General features: G+C 43.3%; 1 protein-coding gene across 1 annotated transcript; it reads left to right on the top strand.

Moving 5' to 3' along the window:
* Positions 1 to 1,640: 1,640 nt before the first annotated feature.
* On the top strand, positions 1,641 to 20,712 carry LOC148045552 (uncharacterized). The gene is made up of 12 exons (XM_087717032.1): positions 1,641 to 1,973; positions 2,786 to 3,080; positions 4,852 to 5,052; positions 5,438 to 5,653; positions 7,583 to 7,809; positions 8,995 to 9,088; positions 10,189 to 10,350; positions 11,383 to 11,583; positions 13,629 to 13,831; positions 15,217 to 15,611; positions 18,510 to 18,658; positions 20,684 to 20,712. The coding sequence occupies exons 1-12, from the start codon at positions 1,641 to 1,643 to the stop codon at positions 20,710 to 20,712; spliced, it is 2,505 nt and encodes an 834-aa protein (XP_087573158.1).
* The last annotated feature ends 295 nt before the right edge of the window (positions 20,713 to 21,007 follow it).

The following is a 21,007-nucleotide window of genomic DNA, read 5'->3' on the forward strand; positions in this document are numbered from 1 at the left end:
TTGCATTTATTTGAGATTAAAGTTTTGCTTCAGTTTTTTGTTTCAGGTGTTCTATGAGGATCGGAAGATCGACTTACAGGTAGTTTATGTGCTGAGAGGGCTCCGGGCCGTTTCTTCACCTGCTGGTCGCACGCGGGCAGGAACGAGAGGTCGCTTGTCCGGTGAGGGATGGTCAGCAAGGGGACATTGGGAAGCTTCCTGAATGGCGCTGATCCCCACTGGGCCTTCGTGAGCTCGCACGGTGAGCTTGAGCACTCTGGCGAGAGCGGCAGTGTTCCTCTTGCCTGGGAAAGGCGGCGGCCATTTTTGTAGTTTGCATGCTTTTGCTTGCAGCTACGCACATATCGGCCGCCATTTTGGTTGAGCTTCGTGGACGGAGGGAGCAGTTGTGTGCCGTCAGACCAAGGAAGAGGACCTTGTTAAGCCCCTCAGCTGCAGACCACCGCCAGGAAAGCGGGCCTTGTCCAGGGCACCGGCCAGGCCTGCCTTCCTGTTCCCCACTGCTCGGAGTCTCCGAGGGAGGCAGGAGGAGGGAATCCGGCCTTTGGGTGGCCCTATCCTCCCCGTTTGGTCTGCGGGCACACCTTTGCCGGCTGGCAGGGTGCCCAGTGCCCAGCTGCTGCAGTGAAAGTTCCTGTCTGTGTAGAACATCATGGCAGACGATGGCAAGGAGGCACAGGAGGTGCAGGCAGGGCCCTCCACTAAACGCAGCAAACTATCCCCTCAAAACAAGGGAAGTAAAGGAGGGAAGGGCGCCTGTAGGAAGGCCTCCCTGGGGACTTCTGGGACTGGTGACAGGGCCAGGGAAGGTTCCCAACCAGGGGGGGGGGGCTGTTGACATTAAGGCCCCATAACCACAAGGGTCTCTGGTGAACATGAGCCATGAGGTGGGCTCGCCCCCGTGGCATGGGGAAATGCAGGACTCCCACTCCTTCCAGGGCAGCAGGTCCCCTTCCCTGATAGACGAAAGATCTGGGGGTGATTCCCCAGAGGCATCCTGGGGTTACCCCGATTCCCCTAGCTCCTCTGTCAGGGAGGAGCTGGGGCCCTTCCAAGGTCTCCTCCCTGCTGAGGAGAGGTCCAGCTCAGAGAGGCATCAGGGTGGGCCTGGTCCAGCTAGGCCAAAGGTTCGGCCTTGTCTGCAGAGATGAAGGAGGTCATCTCCATTGCCATATCCCAAGGGATCGCTGAAGGCATTAAGCACAGGGAGGCGGGGGCATCTGGGACCCCCAGGTCTAAGTGAACCTCGAGTTCCGCTCAGGCTCAGGCTCCAAGCCTCTCTGGGCACTTCGGTCGCCACAGAGGAGTCAGTCTTAGGATGGGGGGAGGCTGGAAGTTTTGAATTGTTTGAGGCTGAGGATTTGCCTCCTGACAAGCCAGCCTTTACAGGATTGTTCAAACCAACATTGTTTAGGTCCATATTGCATAAGGCCAAGGCGGCTACCGACTTAGGTTCTACCCCTAAGGTTACAGCTCCTGCATCCTCCTCTACCAAGGATTCCAAAGAAGGTCTGTTCAAGGAGACTGCTCCCACTCAGGAGCTAATTCCAGTTCCAGATCAGTCCAGAGAGTGGCTTCAGCCTGGTACCTTGACCAATCCTAGCGGAGCGGATAAATCCTTTTATTCCCTGGAGGGTAAAATGGAGGATGTGCTGAAACTGACCGAGGTGGATGCGCCAGTGGTTTCCTTAACATCGACCTTGAACCTGCCAGCAGACCTCCTGGAAGGTCTAAAGGCGGAGGATAAATGTTCTGAGAAGGCCTGCCATAAGACGCACCAGGCGGCCACCTGGACTATCAGGGCATCCACCTCGGCCTCTTTCTTCATCATGGCGTCCCTTCTTTGGCTCAGACAGCTGAGGGCTAGGCTTCCCACTGGGGAATCCCGGTGGAAGCATGACCTCAGCAAGATCATTATGGCTGTGGAATACTCGGCAGATGCCTCATTGAACACCGCAAAATTTGCCTCTAGAGTATTGGCATCAATGTCACTTCACGGCGGCTGCTGTGGCTTCGTCACTGGCAAGCCAACATGAAGGCCAAATGGAAGCTTGCTTTTTGGGGAGCTCCTGGACAAGTTTGTCATCGAGCCGAAAGACAAACATAAGATTCTCCCGGCCACCTTGAAGAAGGGCGAGCGCAAGGGTTCTGGTTCCCTTTGGAAGCAGTCCTTTTGGGCTCCAGACGCCAACCAGCCGTCCACTTCTTCCACTTACCAGAGACTCTATTCCCAGGGTGGGGATAGGAATCAGAACAGGGGTTCCTTTGGGTCACACGGCAGGCAGCAGCAGCAACATTCCTTTCGGAAGCTATACTGTGGTGGGAACAACTCCCGCCAGTTCCGTAAGGGCAAGTGACTATCACAGGGGTCCTCGCATAGGGGGTCGGCTTCAGTTATACGCCAATGTGTGGGAGGAGATCACCACAGACTCTTGGGTCCTCAACATGATCAGGAGGGGCCTGGTGTTAGAATTTCTCTCTTTTCCACAAAGGACATTCATCCGGTGCCCGACCCCAAAGAATCCCCTGAAGAGGTCCCTTATGCAGGAGGAAATTGCTCATCTTCTCCAGATCAGGGCCATAGAACCCGTTCCCCAAGAACAGGAGAGGCAGGGGTTCTATTCCATACTGTTCTTAGTCCCCAAGAGCTCATAGTGTGGTCATTCACACTATCCAGGCTTCCAGGAGGCCTTTGACCACCAGGATATACAAGCTGACCTGGGTTGCGTTTTCTTCCTGGTGCCAAAAACAAGGCATAAGGGATGTGTCCGTGTCTGTTCCCCAGCTGCTGGACTTTCTGCAGGAGGGTTTGGACAGGGGTCTGGCCCCCAGCACTCTCCAGCGTCAGGTTGTGGCCCTTTCTACCATCCTGATCAAGGGGTCCTCCTGGCCCTTGAGCCAACACCCGCAGGTCAAGAGTTTCCTGAAGGAAGCGACAAACATCTGCCCCCGAGCTGTTCACCGTTACCCGTCCTGGGACCTGCCATTCATCTGGGGTCGCTTGGTCACAAAGCGTCTTCCCACACCACTGGGCGTTGGTTGCAGGCCTGCATCAAGCTTGCCTACGAACATCAGGGCAGGTCTGTGCTTAGCCGGGTGACTGGGTGACTCGATGAGGAGCGCTGCCACTTCTGCGGCTTGGGCGACCCAGGCATCTATTCTCAACGTATGCAGAGTGGCCATGTGGGCTTCTCCCACTGCATTTATCAGGAACTATAAGATTGACACCTTTGCCTCAGCCAAAGCCTCCTTTGGGTGAAGAGTTCTACAGAAGGTTGTGGATGTTCCGGAGACTCAAGTTTCTTCCCACCCGGGGACACTATAGCTTGGGCATGTCCTACGCTTGGACTCTCCAAGCAGCACACTGAAGAAAGACCGTTGGCTTATCTGAACGGTCATTCTCAGGGCGCTGTGAGGAGAGTCCAATCCCACCCCGGGTCTTCGCGGATGCGAGGGTGATGACTGGACATGACTGTACGGGCTTCCTGCTCGGTGGTTCCTCGTTTTTTAAACTGAATAATGGAGGCAAAGGGAGGTGTGGCCAAGAGAAAAAACTCACTCAGTCCTAGAGCAGATAGACTGTGTTAACCCACACTTGGACTCTCCTCGCAGCGCCCTGAGAAGCCAACAGTCTTTAACTTGAGTATATGTGTACAAAATATTTAAAAGTATATTGATCCATAAGTTTCAGGGGAAAAATATCAGTAAGAAGATTTCTTAAGGGACAGATTTCTCTCAGAACTATATTCTCTATTTTTATCAAAAACCAATTTACAGTTTAAAAATATTTAAAGTTAGCAAATTGAAGTAGAAGATATTTTAGTTAGATTCGATGTATGATTTAAGAACATTTGTCTGGTATCAGAAATATTTGCAGGAGATAACCAGGCTGAGCCCGAGGGAAGGGTCAAATGCGTTATAAGTTACGAGTCCCTGCATGTTCACAAGACATGCAAGTCCAGCCCGCCTTGAATGCTTCTCTTCTACTCATTTCCCTTGACTGTTAGTGGGTCAGATTTGTAGAGAGCTTAAGCTTGCAATAAATCTTTATTACTCATGTGAACTTTCTGAATGTCTTGATTTCCACTTGACAATATCAGCAAAAACAAGGCATGTGTTAAAAAAATCCTCTTATACCTAGCATTTCTCTGATAGCAAAATGTTCACTGATGAATATAATAGCTTTTATAGTTCTTATAAAATTAATTGTGAAATTATGCTTCTAGGAATGACACTTGTAACATCTTTTAGATAACTTATGAAAAGTTGTAAATAAATAGTCAAGTCAGCTTTGCCAGCAGGCAGTACAGGTAGTTTTTTGGGTTATAAAGACAATTGGGACTGGAATTGCCATTGGTAAGCAATGCAGTGGTGCATTTTCCTGTGACTGTGCTGCTTAGGGATGGCGATCCCAGTTTTCATCATTAAGAGACCATTGTGTGGATCATTAAACACCGACCTTACATGACAGTGACTTCCAACTTCCCGCTCGCTTCCCCATTGACTTTCCTACTGGAAAGTCAGCAGGAAACTTCAGAAATTGCACTAGCACCATAGCAGCTTGCTGCAACATTGCAATTGCAAACCAAGTGCCAAGAACCCAGATCTCAATTGTGTAACTGCAGAGACGGTGCGGTGGCCAGAACTCTGCAGACCGATTGTAAGTGCCCCTTGTTGAGCACTGCCACAAGTTTGAAATGTTTGCTGACATGGTGTAATGCAAACACTGCTCCTATGTGCTTTATGCTGCTTTAGTAAGAAAATTCTGATTATTGGACAGGTGTGCTGAATCTTTTCTATTTGAGAGATTAATAATGCTTTTTTTTCTTCTCTACAATTCTTTGTTTCCAGACATGAAGAAAATCCGTGACTTTGTCACGAACATCAGGGCGGATGCCTCTTTCTTACACCCCCCTCCGGATGGAGGTTGGGGTTGGGTATTCGTGGCGGCGGCGGCTACCCATTGCCTACTTGTTAGCGGTTTCCATAGCGCCTTCGGTGTCTACATGCTGCCCCTTCTCGGTTCTTTTGAAGCGAGTAACTCGCAGATAGGTAGGTCATTGTTACATTAAGGTTTCCAGCATAGCTTTGATATATTGTACTGCAGTTTTGTTTATAATTATGTCTTGCTTATTAACAGTCTTTAAGCAAATGGTTTAAACCAGTGTTTCCCAACCTTGTCAACTTGAAGATGTCTGGACTTCAACTCCCAGAATTCCCCAGCCAGCATTCGCTGGCTGGGGAATTCTGGGAGTTGAAGTCCGGACATCTTCAAGTTGACAAGGTTGGGAAACACTGGTTTAAACTATATGTCAATGCTCTTGAAATCCACAAGAATTAGTGTCATTTACATCAGTAAAACATACAAGTGAGTTGATAATATTTTTTTTTATGATATTTTTTTATATGTTTAATTAAATGCATTTGTCTTTTTAAGCTTGGATTGGATCTGTCAGCTATGCCCTGATTATGATGTTTGGTCCCGTGTCGGGAAAACTCCTGGTGAAATATGGAGCCATCAAAGTGGCAGTAATTGGAGATTTGGTGACCATAGGTGGTCTAGTGTGGTCATCATATGCTGACAAATTTAAAACCCTATTTTTCACCCGGGGAATCATTGTTGGTGTGGGATCAAGTCTGGCCTACACTCCAGGTAATGCTTTACATTAAAATCAAATTTTGTCACACATTTCTTCTGTTTTTAAAAACATATTTTTGCTTTGCTTTTGCTTTTGCTTTTGCTTTTGCTTTTGCTTTTGCTTTTGCTTTTGCTTTTGCTTTTGCTTTTGCTTTTGCTTTTGCTTTTGCTTTTGCTTTTGCTTTTGCTTTTGCTTTTGCTTTTGCTTTTGCTTTTGCTTTTGCTTTGCAGCACTTTTTCATGAGAAAACCTGTTAGGTAAGCTTTCCATTGGGAGAGCGAGTACGTTCAGCGAAGCGTTGTGAGAGTTGTGTTGCAGAACACACAAACCAGCATACAGAGCAGTGGTGGGTTTCAACTAACCAACTAAGAAGAGATAGTATGTCAGGTGCAATCATTTTCCTAGGGAGGAGACTTCTCCTTAAGTAGAAGTGGGCAAAAAGACAGCACCCAGGAACATGTACAAACTGAAAAAGAAGTAACGTAGGGGATAAAGAAAGAGAGAAATGTAGTTGTTTCTTGGAGAAGGTGGGTAAACTTGGTAAGCCCCTTTTGTGGGTGGCCATTCCTAGCCGCTTGCGCCCAGTGCTGCGGTTGAAGTGAAGCCCCAAAGCCCCCGCCACCACCGGAATATCTGCTGCTGCCTCCTCCTCCTCCTCCTCCTCCAACAGCACTGCCAGATTTGCCACCCGATGCTGTGGCTGAGGTGAAGCCGCCAAAGCTCCTGCCAGCACCCCCACCTGTGGCAGCGACGCCTCCCCCTCTGCTTGGAGCACCTGAGCTGGGCCCCGCGTTACCCCTGCCGCCGCCGCCTCCTCCTCCACCATGCTTTTGAGAAGCCATGAGGCCTTTTTTTCCTGCTCCCACCACCTCCGCTGCCTTCTTACTGGCTCCCGCAGCCTCATGGCGAAGGAGGAGGGGAGAGGGATAACGTGGTGCCCAGTTCAGGTGTTCCGAGCGGAGGGGGATGTGTCACTGCCATGGGCAGGGGTGGTGGCGGGAGCTTTGGCAGCTTCACCTCAGCCGTAGTGTCGGATGGCAAATCTGGCAGTGCTGTTGGAGGAGAAGGAGGTGGCGGCAGAAAATATTCTGGTGGCAGCGGGGGCTTTGGGGCTTCACCTCAGCTGCAGTGCTGGGCGCAAGCGGTTAGAACTGGCTGCCCACAAAGGACCTCCCCGGGCTTGCTTTGCTGAAAACGGGGCAACTGGTGCTAGTTTGAGCGGCCGGCGCAAACTACCGTCAGTCACCCAGTGCTCAACAAAACAAGTCTGGGGAGGTCCTTTGCGGGTGGCCAGTTCTAGCCGCACCTTAGAGGGGGTGTTCCCGGAAGTTAATTGCTTCCAGGTTCACCGACCAACTGGTCCGCAAGGACCGGTAGGAACCCACCCCTGATACAGAGATGCTGCAGTTTAAATAGGCTTTTCCTTTCGTGGAAATAGAGGTATCAGAGTCCATCAAACAGTCCAAGTCATAAACAGATAAGACAGTCTGTCATCAATGTCTTTCAGTTAAGGGATAATCCAAATAACATAGTCCATAATCATACAAACAGTCCGTTTGCTAACTGTTGCGAAACTTACAATAGCTCACGACACTCAGATCAGATCAGCCCAGCATCTAGCAAACAGAGAGCTAGCAGTCATTCTGGCTCTCTCGTATGGCCGATTGAGGAAAAACAGCAACCAATCACATTTTACAGTATGATTTAAAGAAACAATTACAACATTGCTACATGATTTATATATTGCCAACCCAACTGTTAGATTAAATTCCTAACAAAACTCATTAGAAATAGTAGCATGGTTTTTAATTGTGTCAGATGAAAAGCAATGTTTAAGCTTTCTCCTTTCCCAGATACCTTTTTCATGTTAAATAAAACAGAGTGTGATGTGACTGGACTTCAATATAAAACAACTACTTTAAATTTCTGTTTATTTCTTGATAGGCCTGATAATGGTTAGCCTTTACTTTACTACAAAGCGTTCATTTGCCACTGGATTAGTGATGGCTGGAGGGGCTGCAGGAACTTTCGTACAGAATAGACTTCAGTATTATCTAATTCAGAATTTTGGATGGAGAGATAGTTTGCGTGTATATAGTGCAATTCTAACCATATGTATTTTTGCTGGATTTGCCTACAGGCCTCTTCAAAAACTTATGTATCTGCTTTGGGCATTTTAAATTGTACTTGTACTTGTACTTGACGCCTCTTCACCCATCGTGGGTATAGGCAACTTCCATGGAAATTTGACGCCACTGTTTTCGGTCCTGGGCTAGGGTTGTCAGGTGGTGCAGCCAGTCACTATTATATGATTTTCGGCTAAGATTGAATGGGCGTATGACTATATCTTGCCCCCCCATTTTAAATTAAATATCTCCTTTTTCCTGTGTGTGTGGGGGAAGAGAATCCATATTGGGTAAAATAAGGAAACAAAGTAACACAAAGAGTTCTTTTCAGGTTTCTGAATTTTCCTATACAATTACTCAGACAAAACACAACTATACATCCCTGCCCCCCCCAATAAATAAGTAGCAACATGGGAATAAAAAGAAAGTAAATCCAACATTTAGGACAACTATTGCAATTTGATCTCAATCTGGGATGCTGGTTGTAGACTGAAGGCCCCAATGGACAGTGTCATACAGCAAATGGAAATTATATGAGTGGTACAACAAATGGTGCATTGCTTAAATTAAAATGTGACCCTACATTATCTCAGCTTCCTTTCATGGACTGTTTTCCAAAGACCCTTTCTAATTTTATTTAAATTGGGGCAAGTCTTTAATAAGATAATATGTAACCATTGACTATAGATGGAATCATAGCACTAGCACCCAGGCTTATATACCTCTTCACGGTGCTTTAAAAGCCTCTCTTAGCGGTTGGCAGAGTCAGCATATTGCCCCCAGCAATCTGGGTCTTCATTTTACCGACCTCGGAAGGATGGATTACAAATGCATCCTAGGACTGTTTTGGAAAGGTAGTTTATACGTTTAGTTTCCCTCGTCTTGTAATATCTAATTCAAATTATCTGCATCTGGATGTGGATGTGATGTAGCAGCTAATAATATGGAACAGAGTAGAAAATGTATGTCTTGTAAGTCATAAATTCATTGGACATGTGAGTAGATAAGAACTTGACACATCTTAAGTGTTCTGTAAAAGTAAGTTTCACAACCATGTATTTATTAAATTCAGATTCTGGTTATTAATGATTGTAATGACATTTGTCTATCAGAGATTATTTCGCACCTCCCTGTCTTCTCCTGTTCTCCGCTGTCTCCCAGAGTCTAACCATGCCCACTGCATCAATGACACTCATCATCCTCTGCCGTCTCCTTCTCTTTTGCCTTCAGTCTTTCCCAGCATGGAAAGATCGTATTTTTGAGATATGGGTCAGTTCTCTTGGATTAGCAAAATTTGGATTCTACATACCTTTTGTGCATATGGTAAGTTGCCATTATCTTTTTTTTTTTTTTTGCTTTTCTGTTATAGCTTGGAACGAGGGTCCCCAACCTGTGGGCCATGACCCACTAGTGGGCTTTGAGGGTTTGCAACCAGGCCATGGTAATGGCCGGCTCGTGTGTGTGTGTGTCCACGCATATCTTCACTTGCATGAGCACCAGCCAAGCACATACACACGCTCCATTTAAATGAGCAGTAGGTATGTGTGCATGGTACTTGCACAAATGGAGTGTGTTATATTATATCTATAGTGTCAAGTCACAGTACTTTTGACAGTGAATGTATGCCTTTTGGATTCAAGTTCTGTAAAGATGTTGTGCCTTAAAATGGCTTCTACTGTACAGCACACTGGAGTTGCCATGGTAACGGCTTCACAGTACTCCACAAGGGGCTCCCTCCAATACAGGATTGGGATAAATACATACCCAGACTACCCCGATTTATCAGCTAATTCTAACTATTTTAAGACATGTGGCTAAACATTCAATTTTTACCAGTTTTAATCCTTAACTCAATTTTGGAGAAGGGCTACATCAATTTGGGCCAAGTTGATTTATTTTTAGTAGCTGTAAGATTGTCGTTTGTCCATAATAGGTAAGTGGTCACTGAGAACAAGTGTACATTTATTTCAATAGTGTCAGATACACCAACTGCAGTCTTGACTGTACTAACTTTCAAAACTTGAATAATACTTGGTCAATTACTTTTGAGGAATAATTTTTGAAGAAAACATCGTGTCATTGCCAAAGGATCTAAATTTGGTGCCGCCTTCATATATTGGATTAAATCCCATAGTCCCCTGTCAGTTTGATTTTTGGCAATGCATTATGGAGGCACCAAATTGGAGAACACTAATGTATCCAATGAAGATAGACTTATCAGGAGAGGAGTATGAAATGTTTGAATTGTCAGTCAGTTACATCTTTTTTTTTTTGCTAACTATTTGCATAAATCTTTAAACAAGTATGACTGAATTTGCGGCTATATTTAATTACTAGGTTAGCTTAATTATGACTAGTGTTCACTAAACAGAATACTTTAAACCCGGCATGTTAAAAATCGTGCTTCATTTTCTTTTTTGCCGATGAAACTTGCAGCCGATTTGGGTATTCCTGTGGAAAAAGCATCCTACATTATGGTGGGACTTGGAGTAAGCAGCATGGTTAGTTGTCTTCTGTTTGGAAAAATTTGTGATATTGAAAGTGTCGACCGACTTTATGTTAACCAGGCATCCATATTATCTGTTGGTAAGTTTCACAGTAAGCTTCTGAATGTTTTTTGCCTGAGAAATTATGGTTTTAGACCTAGAAACATCTAGAGTGTCATTTCTTGCACGTATGAGTTATATCAGCACAACTACAAGTTAACACTGTGCCTTAAGTTAATTATTGCCAAATCTTCTTGAGGCCATTCGTATGATGGCTTGAATTCCAGTTCTCACTGGAACATGATGAGTAGAAATTAGGAATTAGGAGAATGGAATCTGACACATGAGGTGGGTTCTCATGGGAGAACCTACTGTATTTTTTGGAGTATAAGATGCACCCTTTTCCCTCAAAAAAGAGGCTGAAAATCTGGGTATGTCTTATACACTGAATACAGCATTTTTTGCCACCTGAAACCCCACCCCTTTCACCAAAATGGTCGTGTATAGCTTGTAGGAGGCTTTCAGAGAGCTCCTGAGGGCTGGGAAGGGCAGAAATGAGCAAGCTCATTTTTGCCCTCCCAGCCCCCAGGAGCACTCTATAAGTTTTCTAATGCCCTTTTTTTGACAAAAAGGGCCTATTTTCACAAGAAATGGACTGTTTTTTGCTCATTTTTTGCCCCCGACCCACTCCCCAGGAACACTCTACAAGCCTCCTAAGGGCTATTCATGACCTTTTTTTAAAAAAACAGGCCCTTTTTTGTGAAAAATGGGCCATTTTTGGGAGGTTTGCAGAGTGCAAAAAGTTTTTTTTTTAATTTGCCTCTTCAAAACCTTGGTGCGTCTTATACTTTGGTGCGTCTTATACTCTGAAAAATACAGTAATTTCTTTATGGCACTCTAGCAAAAGACACTTGGGCACTTGGAGCCAATGCATAGGTTCCTTAATATGAGGCACAGAAGATGCATTACTATCATACTTGAGAAACAAAAGTTTTGGTAAGCAGAACTGAAATATTGGAAATTAGCAGTGGCAAAGCCTGATGAGTGTTGTTTTATCTTAGTTTACATTGTAGAGTAAATAAATACATTTGGTTCATATTGAAATCTGTGTCCTTCATGTTTTATTTTTCAGGTGTGGTCTACTTTATTATTCCTCATTGCACATCTTTTACCGCTTTTGTAGTCATTTGCTCCTTTTTGGGATTTTTCGACGCAGGAAACTATGTTCTCCTACCTATCCTTACATTTGATTTGGTGGGAAAAAGAATGCCTTTTGCATGGGGATTTATGATGGCTGTCAATGCAATTAGCTGTTTTGGTCCACTCTTTGCAGGTAAACCAGTTAATGCGATTTGTCTGTAAAAAACACTGAGCCTGGAGAAAACTATACTGCTAATGTGTCCAAGAACTGACTCTTCCCAAGGCCTGCCTGAGTATTTATTTGCTTATTATATTTGTATGCCTGCAAATCTCACAAATATGGCATACAGCAGTGAATTAAAAAGAAAAACCAATAAATATTTAAAAACAGTCATGTTTCAAAACAATAAAATGGCACCCAAGCAAGGGGAATGATATGAGCCACAGTAAGATAGCTGTCAGCATTCCAAATATCATCCAAAATTAAATCAGAGTCCAAGGCAGAATATTCCTCAAAGTTCCAATTTATTAAGAGAGACATGTTGGCACATATGTAGAAACCTGAATCTGAAAGCTTCCTGGGTTTCCGCACCCAGTTGAAAGTTCACAATCTTGCCTCCACACCCACAAGTCCATCACATGGTCCAATATTCCACTGCCATGCTGGCAGTTTCACCCATCCAGTTCCGGTCAGGCTCAGAGAGGTAGAGAACAAAAGATGACCTTGGCTTCCTAGAAAGGAATTTTATTTTGATAACAATACATTCTACTTCTAACTATTCCCCCTCCCAATTCCCTACTAATAAAACAGCACAGTAGAAAAGAATATTAGTGTGGCAGGCCAAAGATCCTAAAAGGAATCGGCTGCAGGCCTGACGATAGCATCACAGGATTTCCCCAGTCTGCTAGGACCCCCAGGTCTGATGGTACAGCCAGGTCCTGAGGGACTTGAATATTGAACAGGATGGACTTTGCCTCACTTCTGGGGGTAAAATATCTCAAAATGGGAGGGCCACACCAAAGACAGTCTGCCTTCTGAGACCCAAGTTTAATTCCCTAATAGTTGGGACATGCAGCCTGCTTTCTCTGGTAGGACAAGCACATATAATGAGGAAGAAGCAGTCCCTCAGATCTCTCTTCCCCAACTACTCTCACCTGGAATCAGCCCCGGAGAAAGGAAGTGAACTGGAGCAGCACTCTTATCGCCCACCCTCAATCAAACTCAATCCAGAAGGACTCCATGGTCAATGGTATCAAAAACTGCAGAGAGGTCAAACAGGGCAAGGATGGATGCCTCACCCCCATCTCACGCTTGCCTGGCTTCTTGAGGAGCAGGTGAGGCAAACTGACCATCGCTAAAACCTCCTCACATAATCCCCTGAACCAGTTTAATCAGCAAAGAGGGACATGGATCTAAAGAACAGGGCTGAACTTACAGCCCCAAAGACCCTGTCCGTTTCCTCTGGTCAGACAGGTCCATTCCTGTTCAGATAACGGCAATATTCCTTGCTAGGTATTTCCACTGGTTCTGCAACAAGGCCAGCGTCCACTTGGTTCTCTGAGCCCCCCTTAACCCCTCTTAGCTGCTCAGGAGCCCAGAAGGACACATGCCCACCCAGAACAGAGTGGCAGGACGCAATAAGGTCTGCGCATAATAAGAACAGAGACTTAATGATGCTTTGCCATACTTACCACCACTAGTTAGGTCTTTTTTCCTCTTTCTTTTCTATGTATGCCTATATAGGTACTCCTTGTTTAATGACTACTCATTTAGCAACCATTTGAACTTATGACAGCACTGAACAAGGGTAGTTACAATGGGACTTCGTACCTACAACCATTGTAGCATCTTGCAGTCACGTGATAAGAATTTCTCTGGCTGGCTGCTCACAAAGTCAGTGGGGAAGCCAGCAGGAAGTCAGAAGCTATGCTCATAAGAGGTTCTCGCTTAACGAACTGCACAGTTCTCACTTAACATTGGTAACTGGGGATTGCAAGAACTGTTGCAGCTAAGTGGTATGGTCGCTATTTTTTTATATAAAACTATGTTGCTAAATTATGGCGTTTTCAATTCCAATTAGCAGTTAAGCAAGGACCAGCTGAATAGCTTTTGGGATCAGGAAGGTGTATGCTGTGATTACTTAAATCTTTTTGATACTGGAATGTATGGTATCATTTGAAAGAAAATTCTGTTTTGGGAAAGGAAGCACAAAAGTAAACAACATATTTTTGTTTCAGGTGTAATGTATGATGCATATGGCAATTATACCATTGCCTTTCTAGTAACTGGGGTTTGCAATATTGGAGCAGCTGGCATACTTGCTTTAATACCCTCGTTGCAAACAACATCAGTCCAGGCAACAAAAAACTACATTAATGCTTCTGTATGTGTAATAACCAATACCATCGTGCCTTGGCAATCTCCAAGTATTTCATTAGGGGTAAGGAGTATTTGATGACATTTCTTTCTCTAAACAAGAAAATTTCTTTCGTCTTCTTTTTCTTCCTCCTCCTCCTCCTTTGGTAGTATGTGTTCTGTACTAACCTGATCTTTGACAGGCATTTTATCACAATGACCCTTTCAGTTATTAGCATTTCTATTGACAGGTGGTAGAGAAATTAATATAGAATCTTCATCACGGTCTTCGTGATTTGCTCAAACAGGATGTGCCAGCTCCATGAAGACTCATTCAAAGCTCTCAGAGTTTAGAGGTTTCGGCATGAACCCTTGCCCTTTGTGTGGTTCCAGCTATTTTTTAGAAAAAATGCATCACAAGCAACATATTTGGCTAATTTCTCTGGAGATTCCCCCCCAATTCTGTTATTTTCTTCATTTCATTCGTTCCTAGACAAATGCAAAATATAAAAAGTACAGTTTCATTGCCGTTTGCCTTTAAGATACTTAAGGCCCTTTTAATAAATTCCAATAGTAGGGAGTAACCCACTCTGAAATACCTTATACCCCTTTTGTCTGGGAAAAGGCTGCATTACACAGGCTGTTAAAAAATATCAGATATTCATAAATGAGACCTGATATAATTACTCTTTCTGTCAGAAATTCATTGGATACAGTACTAAAGCTGTTGAACCCATAGCAGCTGAATGTCTAGATTGAGGCCTCAGTCCCCATCTGTCTCAAAAACTGTATACTTAGTTCTTGTTTAGTGACCACAGTTAGGACCCGCAACTCAGTCATTAAGTGAAGTAGTTGCTAAATGGAGAATTATGTGACGGGTTTTGCATATGATTTTACTTGAGCCTTCCTGCTTACAATATCAGAAGAATACAACTCCAGTTGTATGGTTGGGAAGGTCCCCAAATTTGATACTTGAGGAAGCTGGGTAAAAGGTTGGATCTTATAGTCCCTTTCCCTCACTCCAGTGCCCTCTGGAATGCTTGTCTTCATGATGCAATAATTAGGAGGAGGAAATGAACAGATGCTTTAGATATTTACAATCTTTAGAGAGGAAGTGATTACAAGACAGTAAGGCTTGAGTTTTGGTTTGGGATCACAATTCTTACAAGCTGATTTAGGATGTTGGGAATTATAATAATCTCTCTATATATTTTAAAATAGTCCCAAAGCAGAGTTTGAAGGCTATGTGGAAGGATGGTTTATAGCTAATGAATCCAAAGATTATTTAAATTATAGATTTCAAAAGGAATATGAGTGATCATGATAATAGATGATAAGACTTTTAAAATCAGATGTACACTGTCTTTATCTCAAATACATAGTGTGTATTCAGATTACGAGAGGAAATGGAAGAATGCTGTTGAACTGCCATCATTAATACTGTCTTTCATAATACATTTTTTGTTACAGAGTATTACTTCCTCATTCACAAAATCTATGATATCTCCTGCAGCAAGTACCTCAGGCCATTCAAAAGGATTCAGCATGAAATACTTTAAAAGCATACTAAAGTCAGATACAACATCTGTTAAGATGACGTCAGAACTTAGGACCTCTATGGATACTGTGGAATATATGAAGGCTTTCCTGGATCAAGAGAATGATACAGCTGAGGGGAAATCAGAATTAGCATCTGTTCAAAGTCAAACTTCAATCTCCATGACCCAGGACCTACCCATACCTTGTAAAAAAGAAGATGTAGTGGTCTTGCATGAGTATGAAGGTGACGAGGAAGCTGAAATTACAATTGAGGTAAGGCCTGGACAGGAGTTAACCGTGCCAGAACAACTCATGAAAAAGGAAAGGTCAGACTCTAAACAATTGGAGCGTTTTCCTCACAGAAAACAAGATGGGGTGGCTTTCTTAGATGAGTATGAAGGAGATGAAGAAGAAGCTGAAATTGCAACTGGGGTAAAGCCTGGACAAGAGCTAACCGTGCCAAAACTATTCATGAAAAAGGAAAGGTCAGACTCTAAACAATTGGAGCGTTTTCCTCACAGAAAACAAGATGGGGTGGCTTTCTTAGATGAGTATGAAGGAGATGAAGAAGAAGCTGAAATTGCAACTGGGGTAAAGCCTGGACAAGAGCTAACTGTGTCAAAACTATTCATGAAAAAGGAAAGGTCAGACTCTAAACAATTGGAGCGTTTTCCTCACAGAAAACAAGATGGGGTGGCTTTCTTAGATGAGTATGAAGGAGATGAAGAAGAAGCTGAAATTGCAACTGGGGTAAAGCCTGGACAAGAGCTAACCGTGTCAAAACTATTCATGAAAAAGGAAAGGTCAGACTCTAAACAATTGGAGCGTTTTCCTCACAGAAAACAAGATGGGGTGGCTTTCTTAGATGAGTATGAAGGAGATGAAGAAGAAGCTGAAATTGCAACTGGGGTAAAGCCTGGACAAGAGCTAACCGTGTCAAAACTATTCATGAAAAAGGAAAGGTCAGACTCTAAACAATTGGAGCGTTTTCCTCACAGAAAACAAGATGGGGTGGCTTTCTTAGATGAGTATGAAGGAGATGAAGAAGAAGCTGAAATTGCAACTGGGGTAAAGCCTGGACAAGAGCTAACCGTGTCAAAACTATTCATGAAAAAGGAAAGGTCAGACTCTAAACAATTGGAGCGTTTTCCTCACAGAAAACAAGATGGGGTGGCTTTCTTAGATGAGTATGAAGGAGATGAAGAAGAAGCTGAAATTGCAACTGGGGTAAAGCCTGGACAAGAGCTAACCGTGCCAAAACTATTCATGAAAAAGGAAAGGTCAGACTCTAAACAATTGGAGCGTTTTCCTCACAGAAAACAAGATGGGGTGGCTTTCTTAGATGAGTATGAAGGAGATGAAGAAGAAGCTGAAATTGCAACTGGGGTAAAGCCTGGACAAGAGCTAACCGTGTCAAAACTATTCATGAAAAAGGAAAGGTCAGACTCTAAACTATTGGAGCGTTTTCCTCACAGAAAACAAGATGGGGTGGCTTTCTTAGATGAGTATGAAGGAGATGAAGAAGAAGCTGAAATTGCAACTGGGGTAAAGCCTGGACAAGAGCTAACCGTGTCAAAACTATTCATGAAAAAGGAAAGGTCAGACTCTAAACAATTGGAGCGTTTTCCTCACAGAAAACAAGATGGGGTGGCTTTCTTAGATGAGTATGAAGGAGATGAAGAAGAAGCTGAAATTGCAACTGGGGTAAAGCCTGGACAAGAGCTAACCGTGCCAGAACAACTCATGAAAAAGGAAAGGTCAGACTCTAAACAATTGGAGCGTTTTCCTCACAGAAAACAAGATGGGGTGGCTTTCTTAGATGAGTATGAAGGAGATGAAGAAGAAGCTGAAATTGCAACTGGGGTAAAGCTTGGACAAGAGCTAACCGTGCCAAAACTATTCATGAAAAAGGAAAAGTCAGACTCTAAACAATTGGAGCGTTTTCCTCACAGAAAACAAGATGGGGTGGCTTTCTTAGATGAGTATGAAGGAGATGAAGAAGAAGCTGAAATTGCAACTGGGGTAAAGCCTGGACAAGAGCTAACCGTGCCAGAACAACTCATGAAAAAGGAAAGGTTAGACTCTAAACAATTGGAGCGTTTTCCTCACAGAAAACAAGATGGGGTGGCTTTCTTAGATGAGTATGAAGGAGATGAAGAAGAAGCTGAAATTGCAACTGGGGTAAAGCTTGGACAAGAGCTAACCGTGCCAAAACTATTCATGAAAAAGGAAAGGTCAGACTCTAAACAATTGGAGCGTTTTCCTCACAGAAAACAAGATGGGGTGGCTTTCTTAGATGAGTATGAAGGAGATGAAGAAGAAGCTGAAATTGCAACTGGGGTAAAGCCTGGACAAGAGCTAACTGTGCCAGAACAACTCATGAAAAAGGAAAGGTCAGACTCTAAACAATTGGAGCGTTTTCCTCACAGAAAACAAGATGGGGTGGCTTTCTTAGATGAGTATGAAGGAGATGAAGAAGAAGCTGAAATTGCAACTGGGGTAAAGCTTGGACAAGAGCTAACCATGCCAAAACTATTCATGAAAAAGGAAAGGTCAGACTCTAAACAATTGGAGCGTTTTCCTCACAGAAAACAAGATGGGGTGGCTTTCTTAGATGAGTATGAAGGAGATGAAGAAGAAGCTGAAATTGCAACTGGGGTAAAGCCTGGACAAGAGCTAACCGTGCCAGAACAACTCATGAAAAAGGAAAGGTCAGACTCTAAACAATTGGAGCGTTTTCCTCACAGAAAACAAGATGGGGTGGCTTTCTTAGATGAGTATGAAGGAGATGAAGAAGAAGCTGAAATTGCAACTGGGGTAAAGCCTGGACAAGAGCTAACCGTGCCAGAACAACTCATGAAAAAGGAAAGGTTAGACTCTAAACAGTTGGAGCGTTTTCCTCACAGAAAACAAGATGGGGTGGCTTTCTTAGATGAGTATGAAGGAGATGAAGAAGAAGCTGAAATTGCAACTGGGGTAAAGCCTGGACAAGAGCTAACCGTGCCAAAACTATTCATGAAAAAGGAAAGGTCAGACTCTAAACAGTTGGAGCGTTTTCCTCACAGAAAACAAGATGGGGTGGCTTTCTTAGATGAGTATGAAGGAGATGAAGAAGAAGCTGAAATTGCAACTGGGGTAAAGCCTGGACAAGAGGTAACCGTGCCAGAACTACTCATGAAAAGGGAAAGGTCAGACTCTAAACAGTTGGAGCGTTTTCCTCATAGAAAAGAAGATGGCGTGGCTTTTTTAGATGACTTTATTGGTGATGAGGAAGAGCAGTTGAGATATGTGCCTTCTGCCTCTCACAAAAAAGAAGATGAGTTGGTGGTGGTGGATATGGATGTCCCTAATGATTATCAGGAGCAGCTTAAGAGTACAGCTACACTGAATCCAACTGAAGAAAATAAAACTTCTACATCATTGAAACGTGACCCGTCAAAAGCGCGGACGACAAAAGCGCGATCGACAAAATCGCGCCTTTGACGTCATCACAGCGCGACGAAAAAGATCGAAAAATTCAAATAAAAATTAATAAAAATTAAATTAAAGCAAGCCGATTCACATAAAGGTAAGGGTTAGGGTTAGGGTTAGGGTTAGGGTTAGGGTAAGGGTAAGGGTTAGGGTTAGCTTTAGAGCGTTAGCGTTAGCGTTAGGGTTAGGATAAGGGTTAGCGTTACGTTTTTCGTTACTTTAACGGTTAGGTTTAGGGTTAGGTTTAGGGTTAGGTTAAGAGTTAGGGTTAGGGTTAGGTTTAGGGTTAGGTTTGGGGGGGTTAGGGGAAGGTTTTAGCTTTATTTTTACATTTTTTCGATCTTTTTCGTCGCGCTGTGATGACGTCACAGCGCGCTTTTGTCGAGCGCGATTTTGTCCTACGCGCTTTTGTGGTGGAACCCATTGAAAGACTCTGGAAAGACTTCCCCACAGAAAGAGCAATGATGTGATATTTGCTAAAGATGAAGTTAGCAATTTACCGTCATAAGAGAGGAAATAGCAATAGTAGTACTATTAGTATTTAGGATTAAGTAACATTAGCATTATTAGCATTATCATTATTAACGTTATTAACATTATTATTAGTAGTAGTATTAACAGCATTTGATCTAGCACATCTGCATGACTTCCTAGTAGCAATTTCTTTGTGTTATTCTGTATACTTTTTCATGCTTGTTTACCTAGCTGTTACAAATGTTTCTAAAATAATTGTTTATTTTTCATTATTTTATAACTTAGATGTACAAACAATTTGAAAAGAACTGAATTTTAAATTATTTATGCTTTGTAACTAAATTGAGTTGAGACCATCTTCCTATGCAAGACGAAATATGTAGCTCTAACCTTTATCTTCATTTTTTGCTACTGCACAATAGGACTATTCTAAGTGTCAAATTTTGTTCATCATATGGTGCACATATTCAGCTAACTATTCTTAATGCTGAGAAATTAGATAATCCAATATTTTATTGTTTTCAGGATATAGGAAATATAGGAAAATATAGGAAAAAAACCAACCCCCCCCCCAAAAAAAACAAAAACAAAAAACAAAAAAACAAAACAAAAAAACAAAAAACAACAAAAAAACAACAAAAAACAAAACAAAACAAAAAACAAAAGTTTTAGCATTATTAGCATTATTAACATTATTATTAGTAGTAGTATTAACAGCATTTGATCTAGCACATCTGCATGACTTTCTAGTAGCAATTTCTTTGTGTTATTCTGTATACTTTTTCATGCTTGTTTACCTAGCTTTTACAAATAAATTTTTCTAAAATAATTGTTTATTTTTCATTATTTTATAACTTAGATGTACAAACAATTTGAAAAGAACTGAATTCCCAGCAGATATTAAAACCATTTTGTCATTTGCCTATTTTTGGAAAATAAACAAGCGTTTAAATTATTTATGCTTTGTAGCTAAATTGAGTTGAGACCATCGTCCTATGCAAGACAAAATACGTAGCTCTAACCTTTATCTTCATTTTTTGCTACTGCACAATAGGACTATTCTAAGTGTCAAATTTTGTTCATCATATGGTGCACATATTCAGCTAATTTAAGGTGACCAGACGTCCCGATTTTCACGGGACAATCACGCTTTTGCACAATTTGTCCCGTGTCCCGGGACATTCTTAAAAACTCCCAATTTTTGTGACCGGACCCAGAAGTAAGCCTGCCCCGCCCCCAGCCCTGTATACCCATCCCAGCCGGCTGGTATTTTGTTCCTTCTGTCTCCCCGTTGCTCAGAAAAGCAACTTCGGGAAGGTCCTTTGCTAGCAGGCAGGTTCTTGAACGCCTGCAGTCACCAAAGGACCTTCCCAGAGTTGCTTTTCTGAGCAACGGGGAGACAGAAGGGACGCAATCTCCTTTCATTCTCCCTCTGCCTCATTCACTTGTTCAGGCAGCAGAAAACGAAAGAAAATCGCATAGCCGAGAACAAAGGAGCCTGCAGCCTCCTTCATTCAAATGTTCAGGAGCGGGGATGAGGGGGGGGGGCTTTCTCGCATGCCTTCTTTCTCTGAAGCCACGCTGGATTCAGCAAACCGGGCAGCGCGTGCCCTTGGGATTGTGCAACAGCCGAAGAACAGGAGGCAAGAATTCGGGTGCTGCACAAGGCCACGGGCATGCCCTATCCTCTTCTCTCTGATAGCCGCCTGGTTAAAAAGGAGGAGGCAACTCTGCTGGGTCGGAGCCCATCCAGGAAGATGAGGAATGCAAGGGGGAT

This window comes from Thamnophis sirtalis, unplaced genomic scaffold (genome assembly GCF_051295495.1).
Source record: "Thamnophis sirtalis isolate CommonGarterSnake01/CBP01778 unplaced genomic scaffold, rThaSir2_p1.2 scaffold_5, whole genome shotgun sequence".
In the NCBI taxonomy this organism is placed as follows: Eukaryota; Metazoa; Chordata; class Lepidosauria; order Squamata; family Natricidae; genus Thamnophis; species Thamnophis sirtalis.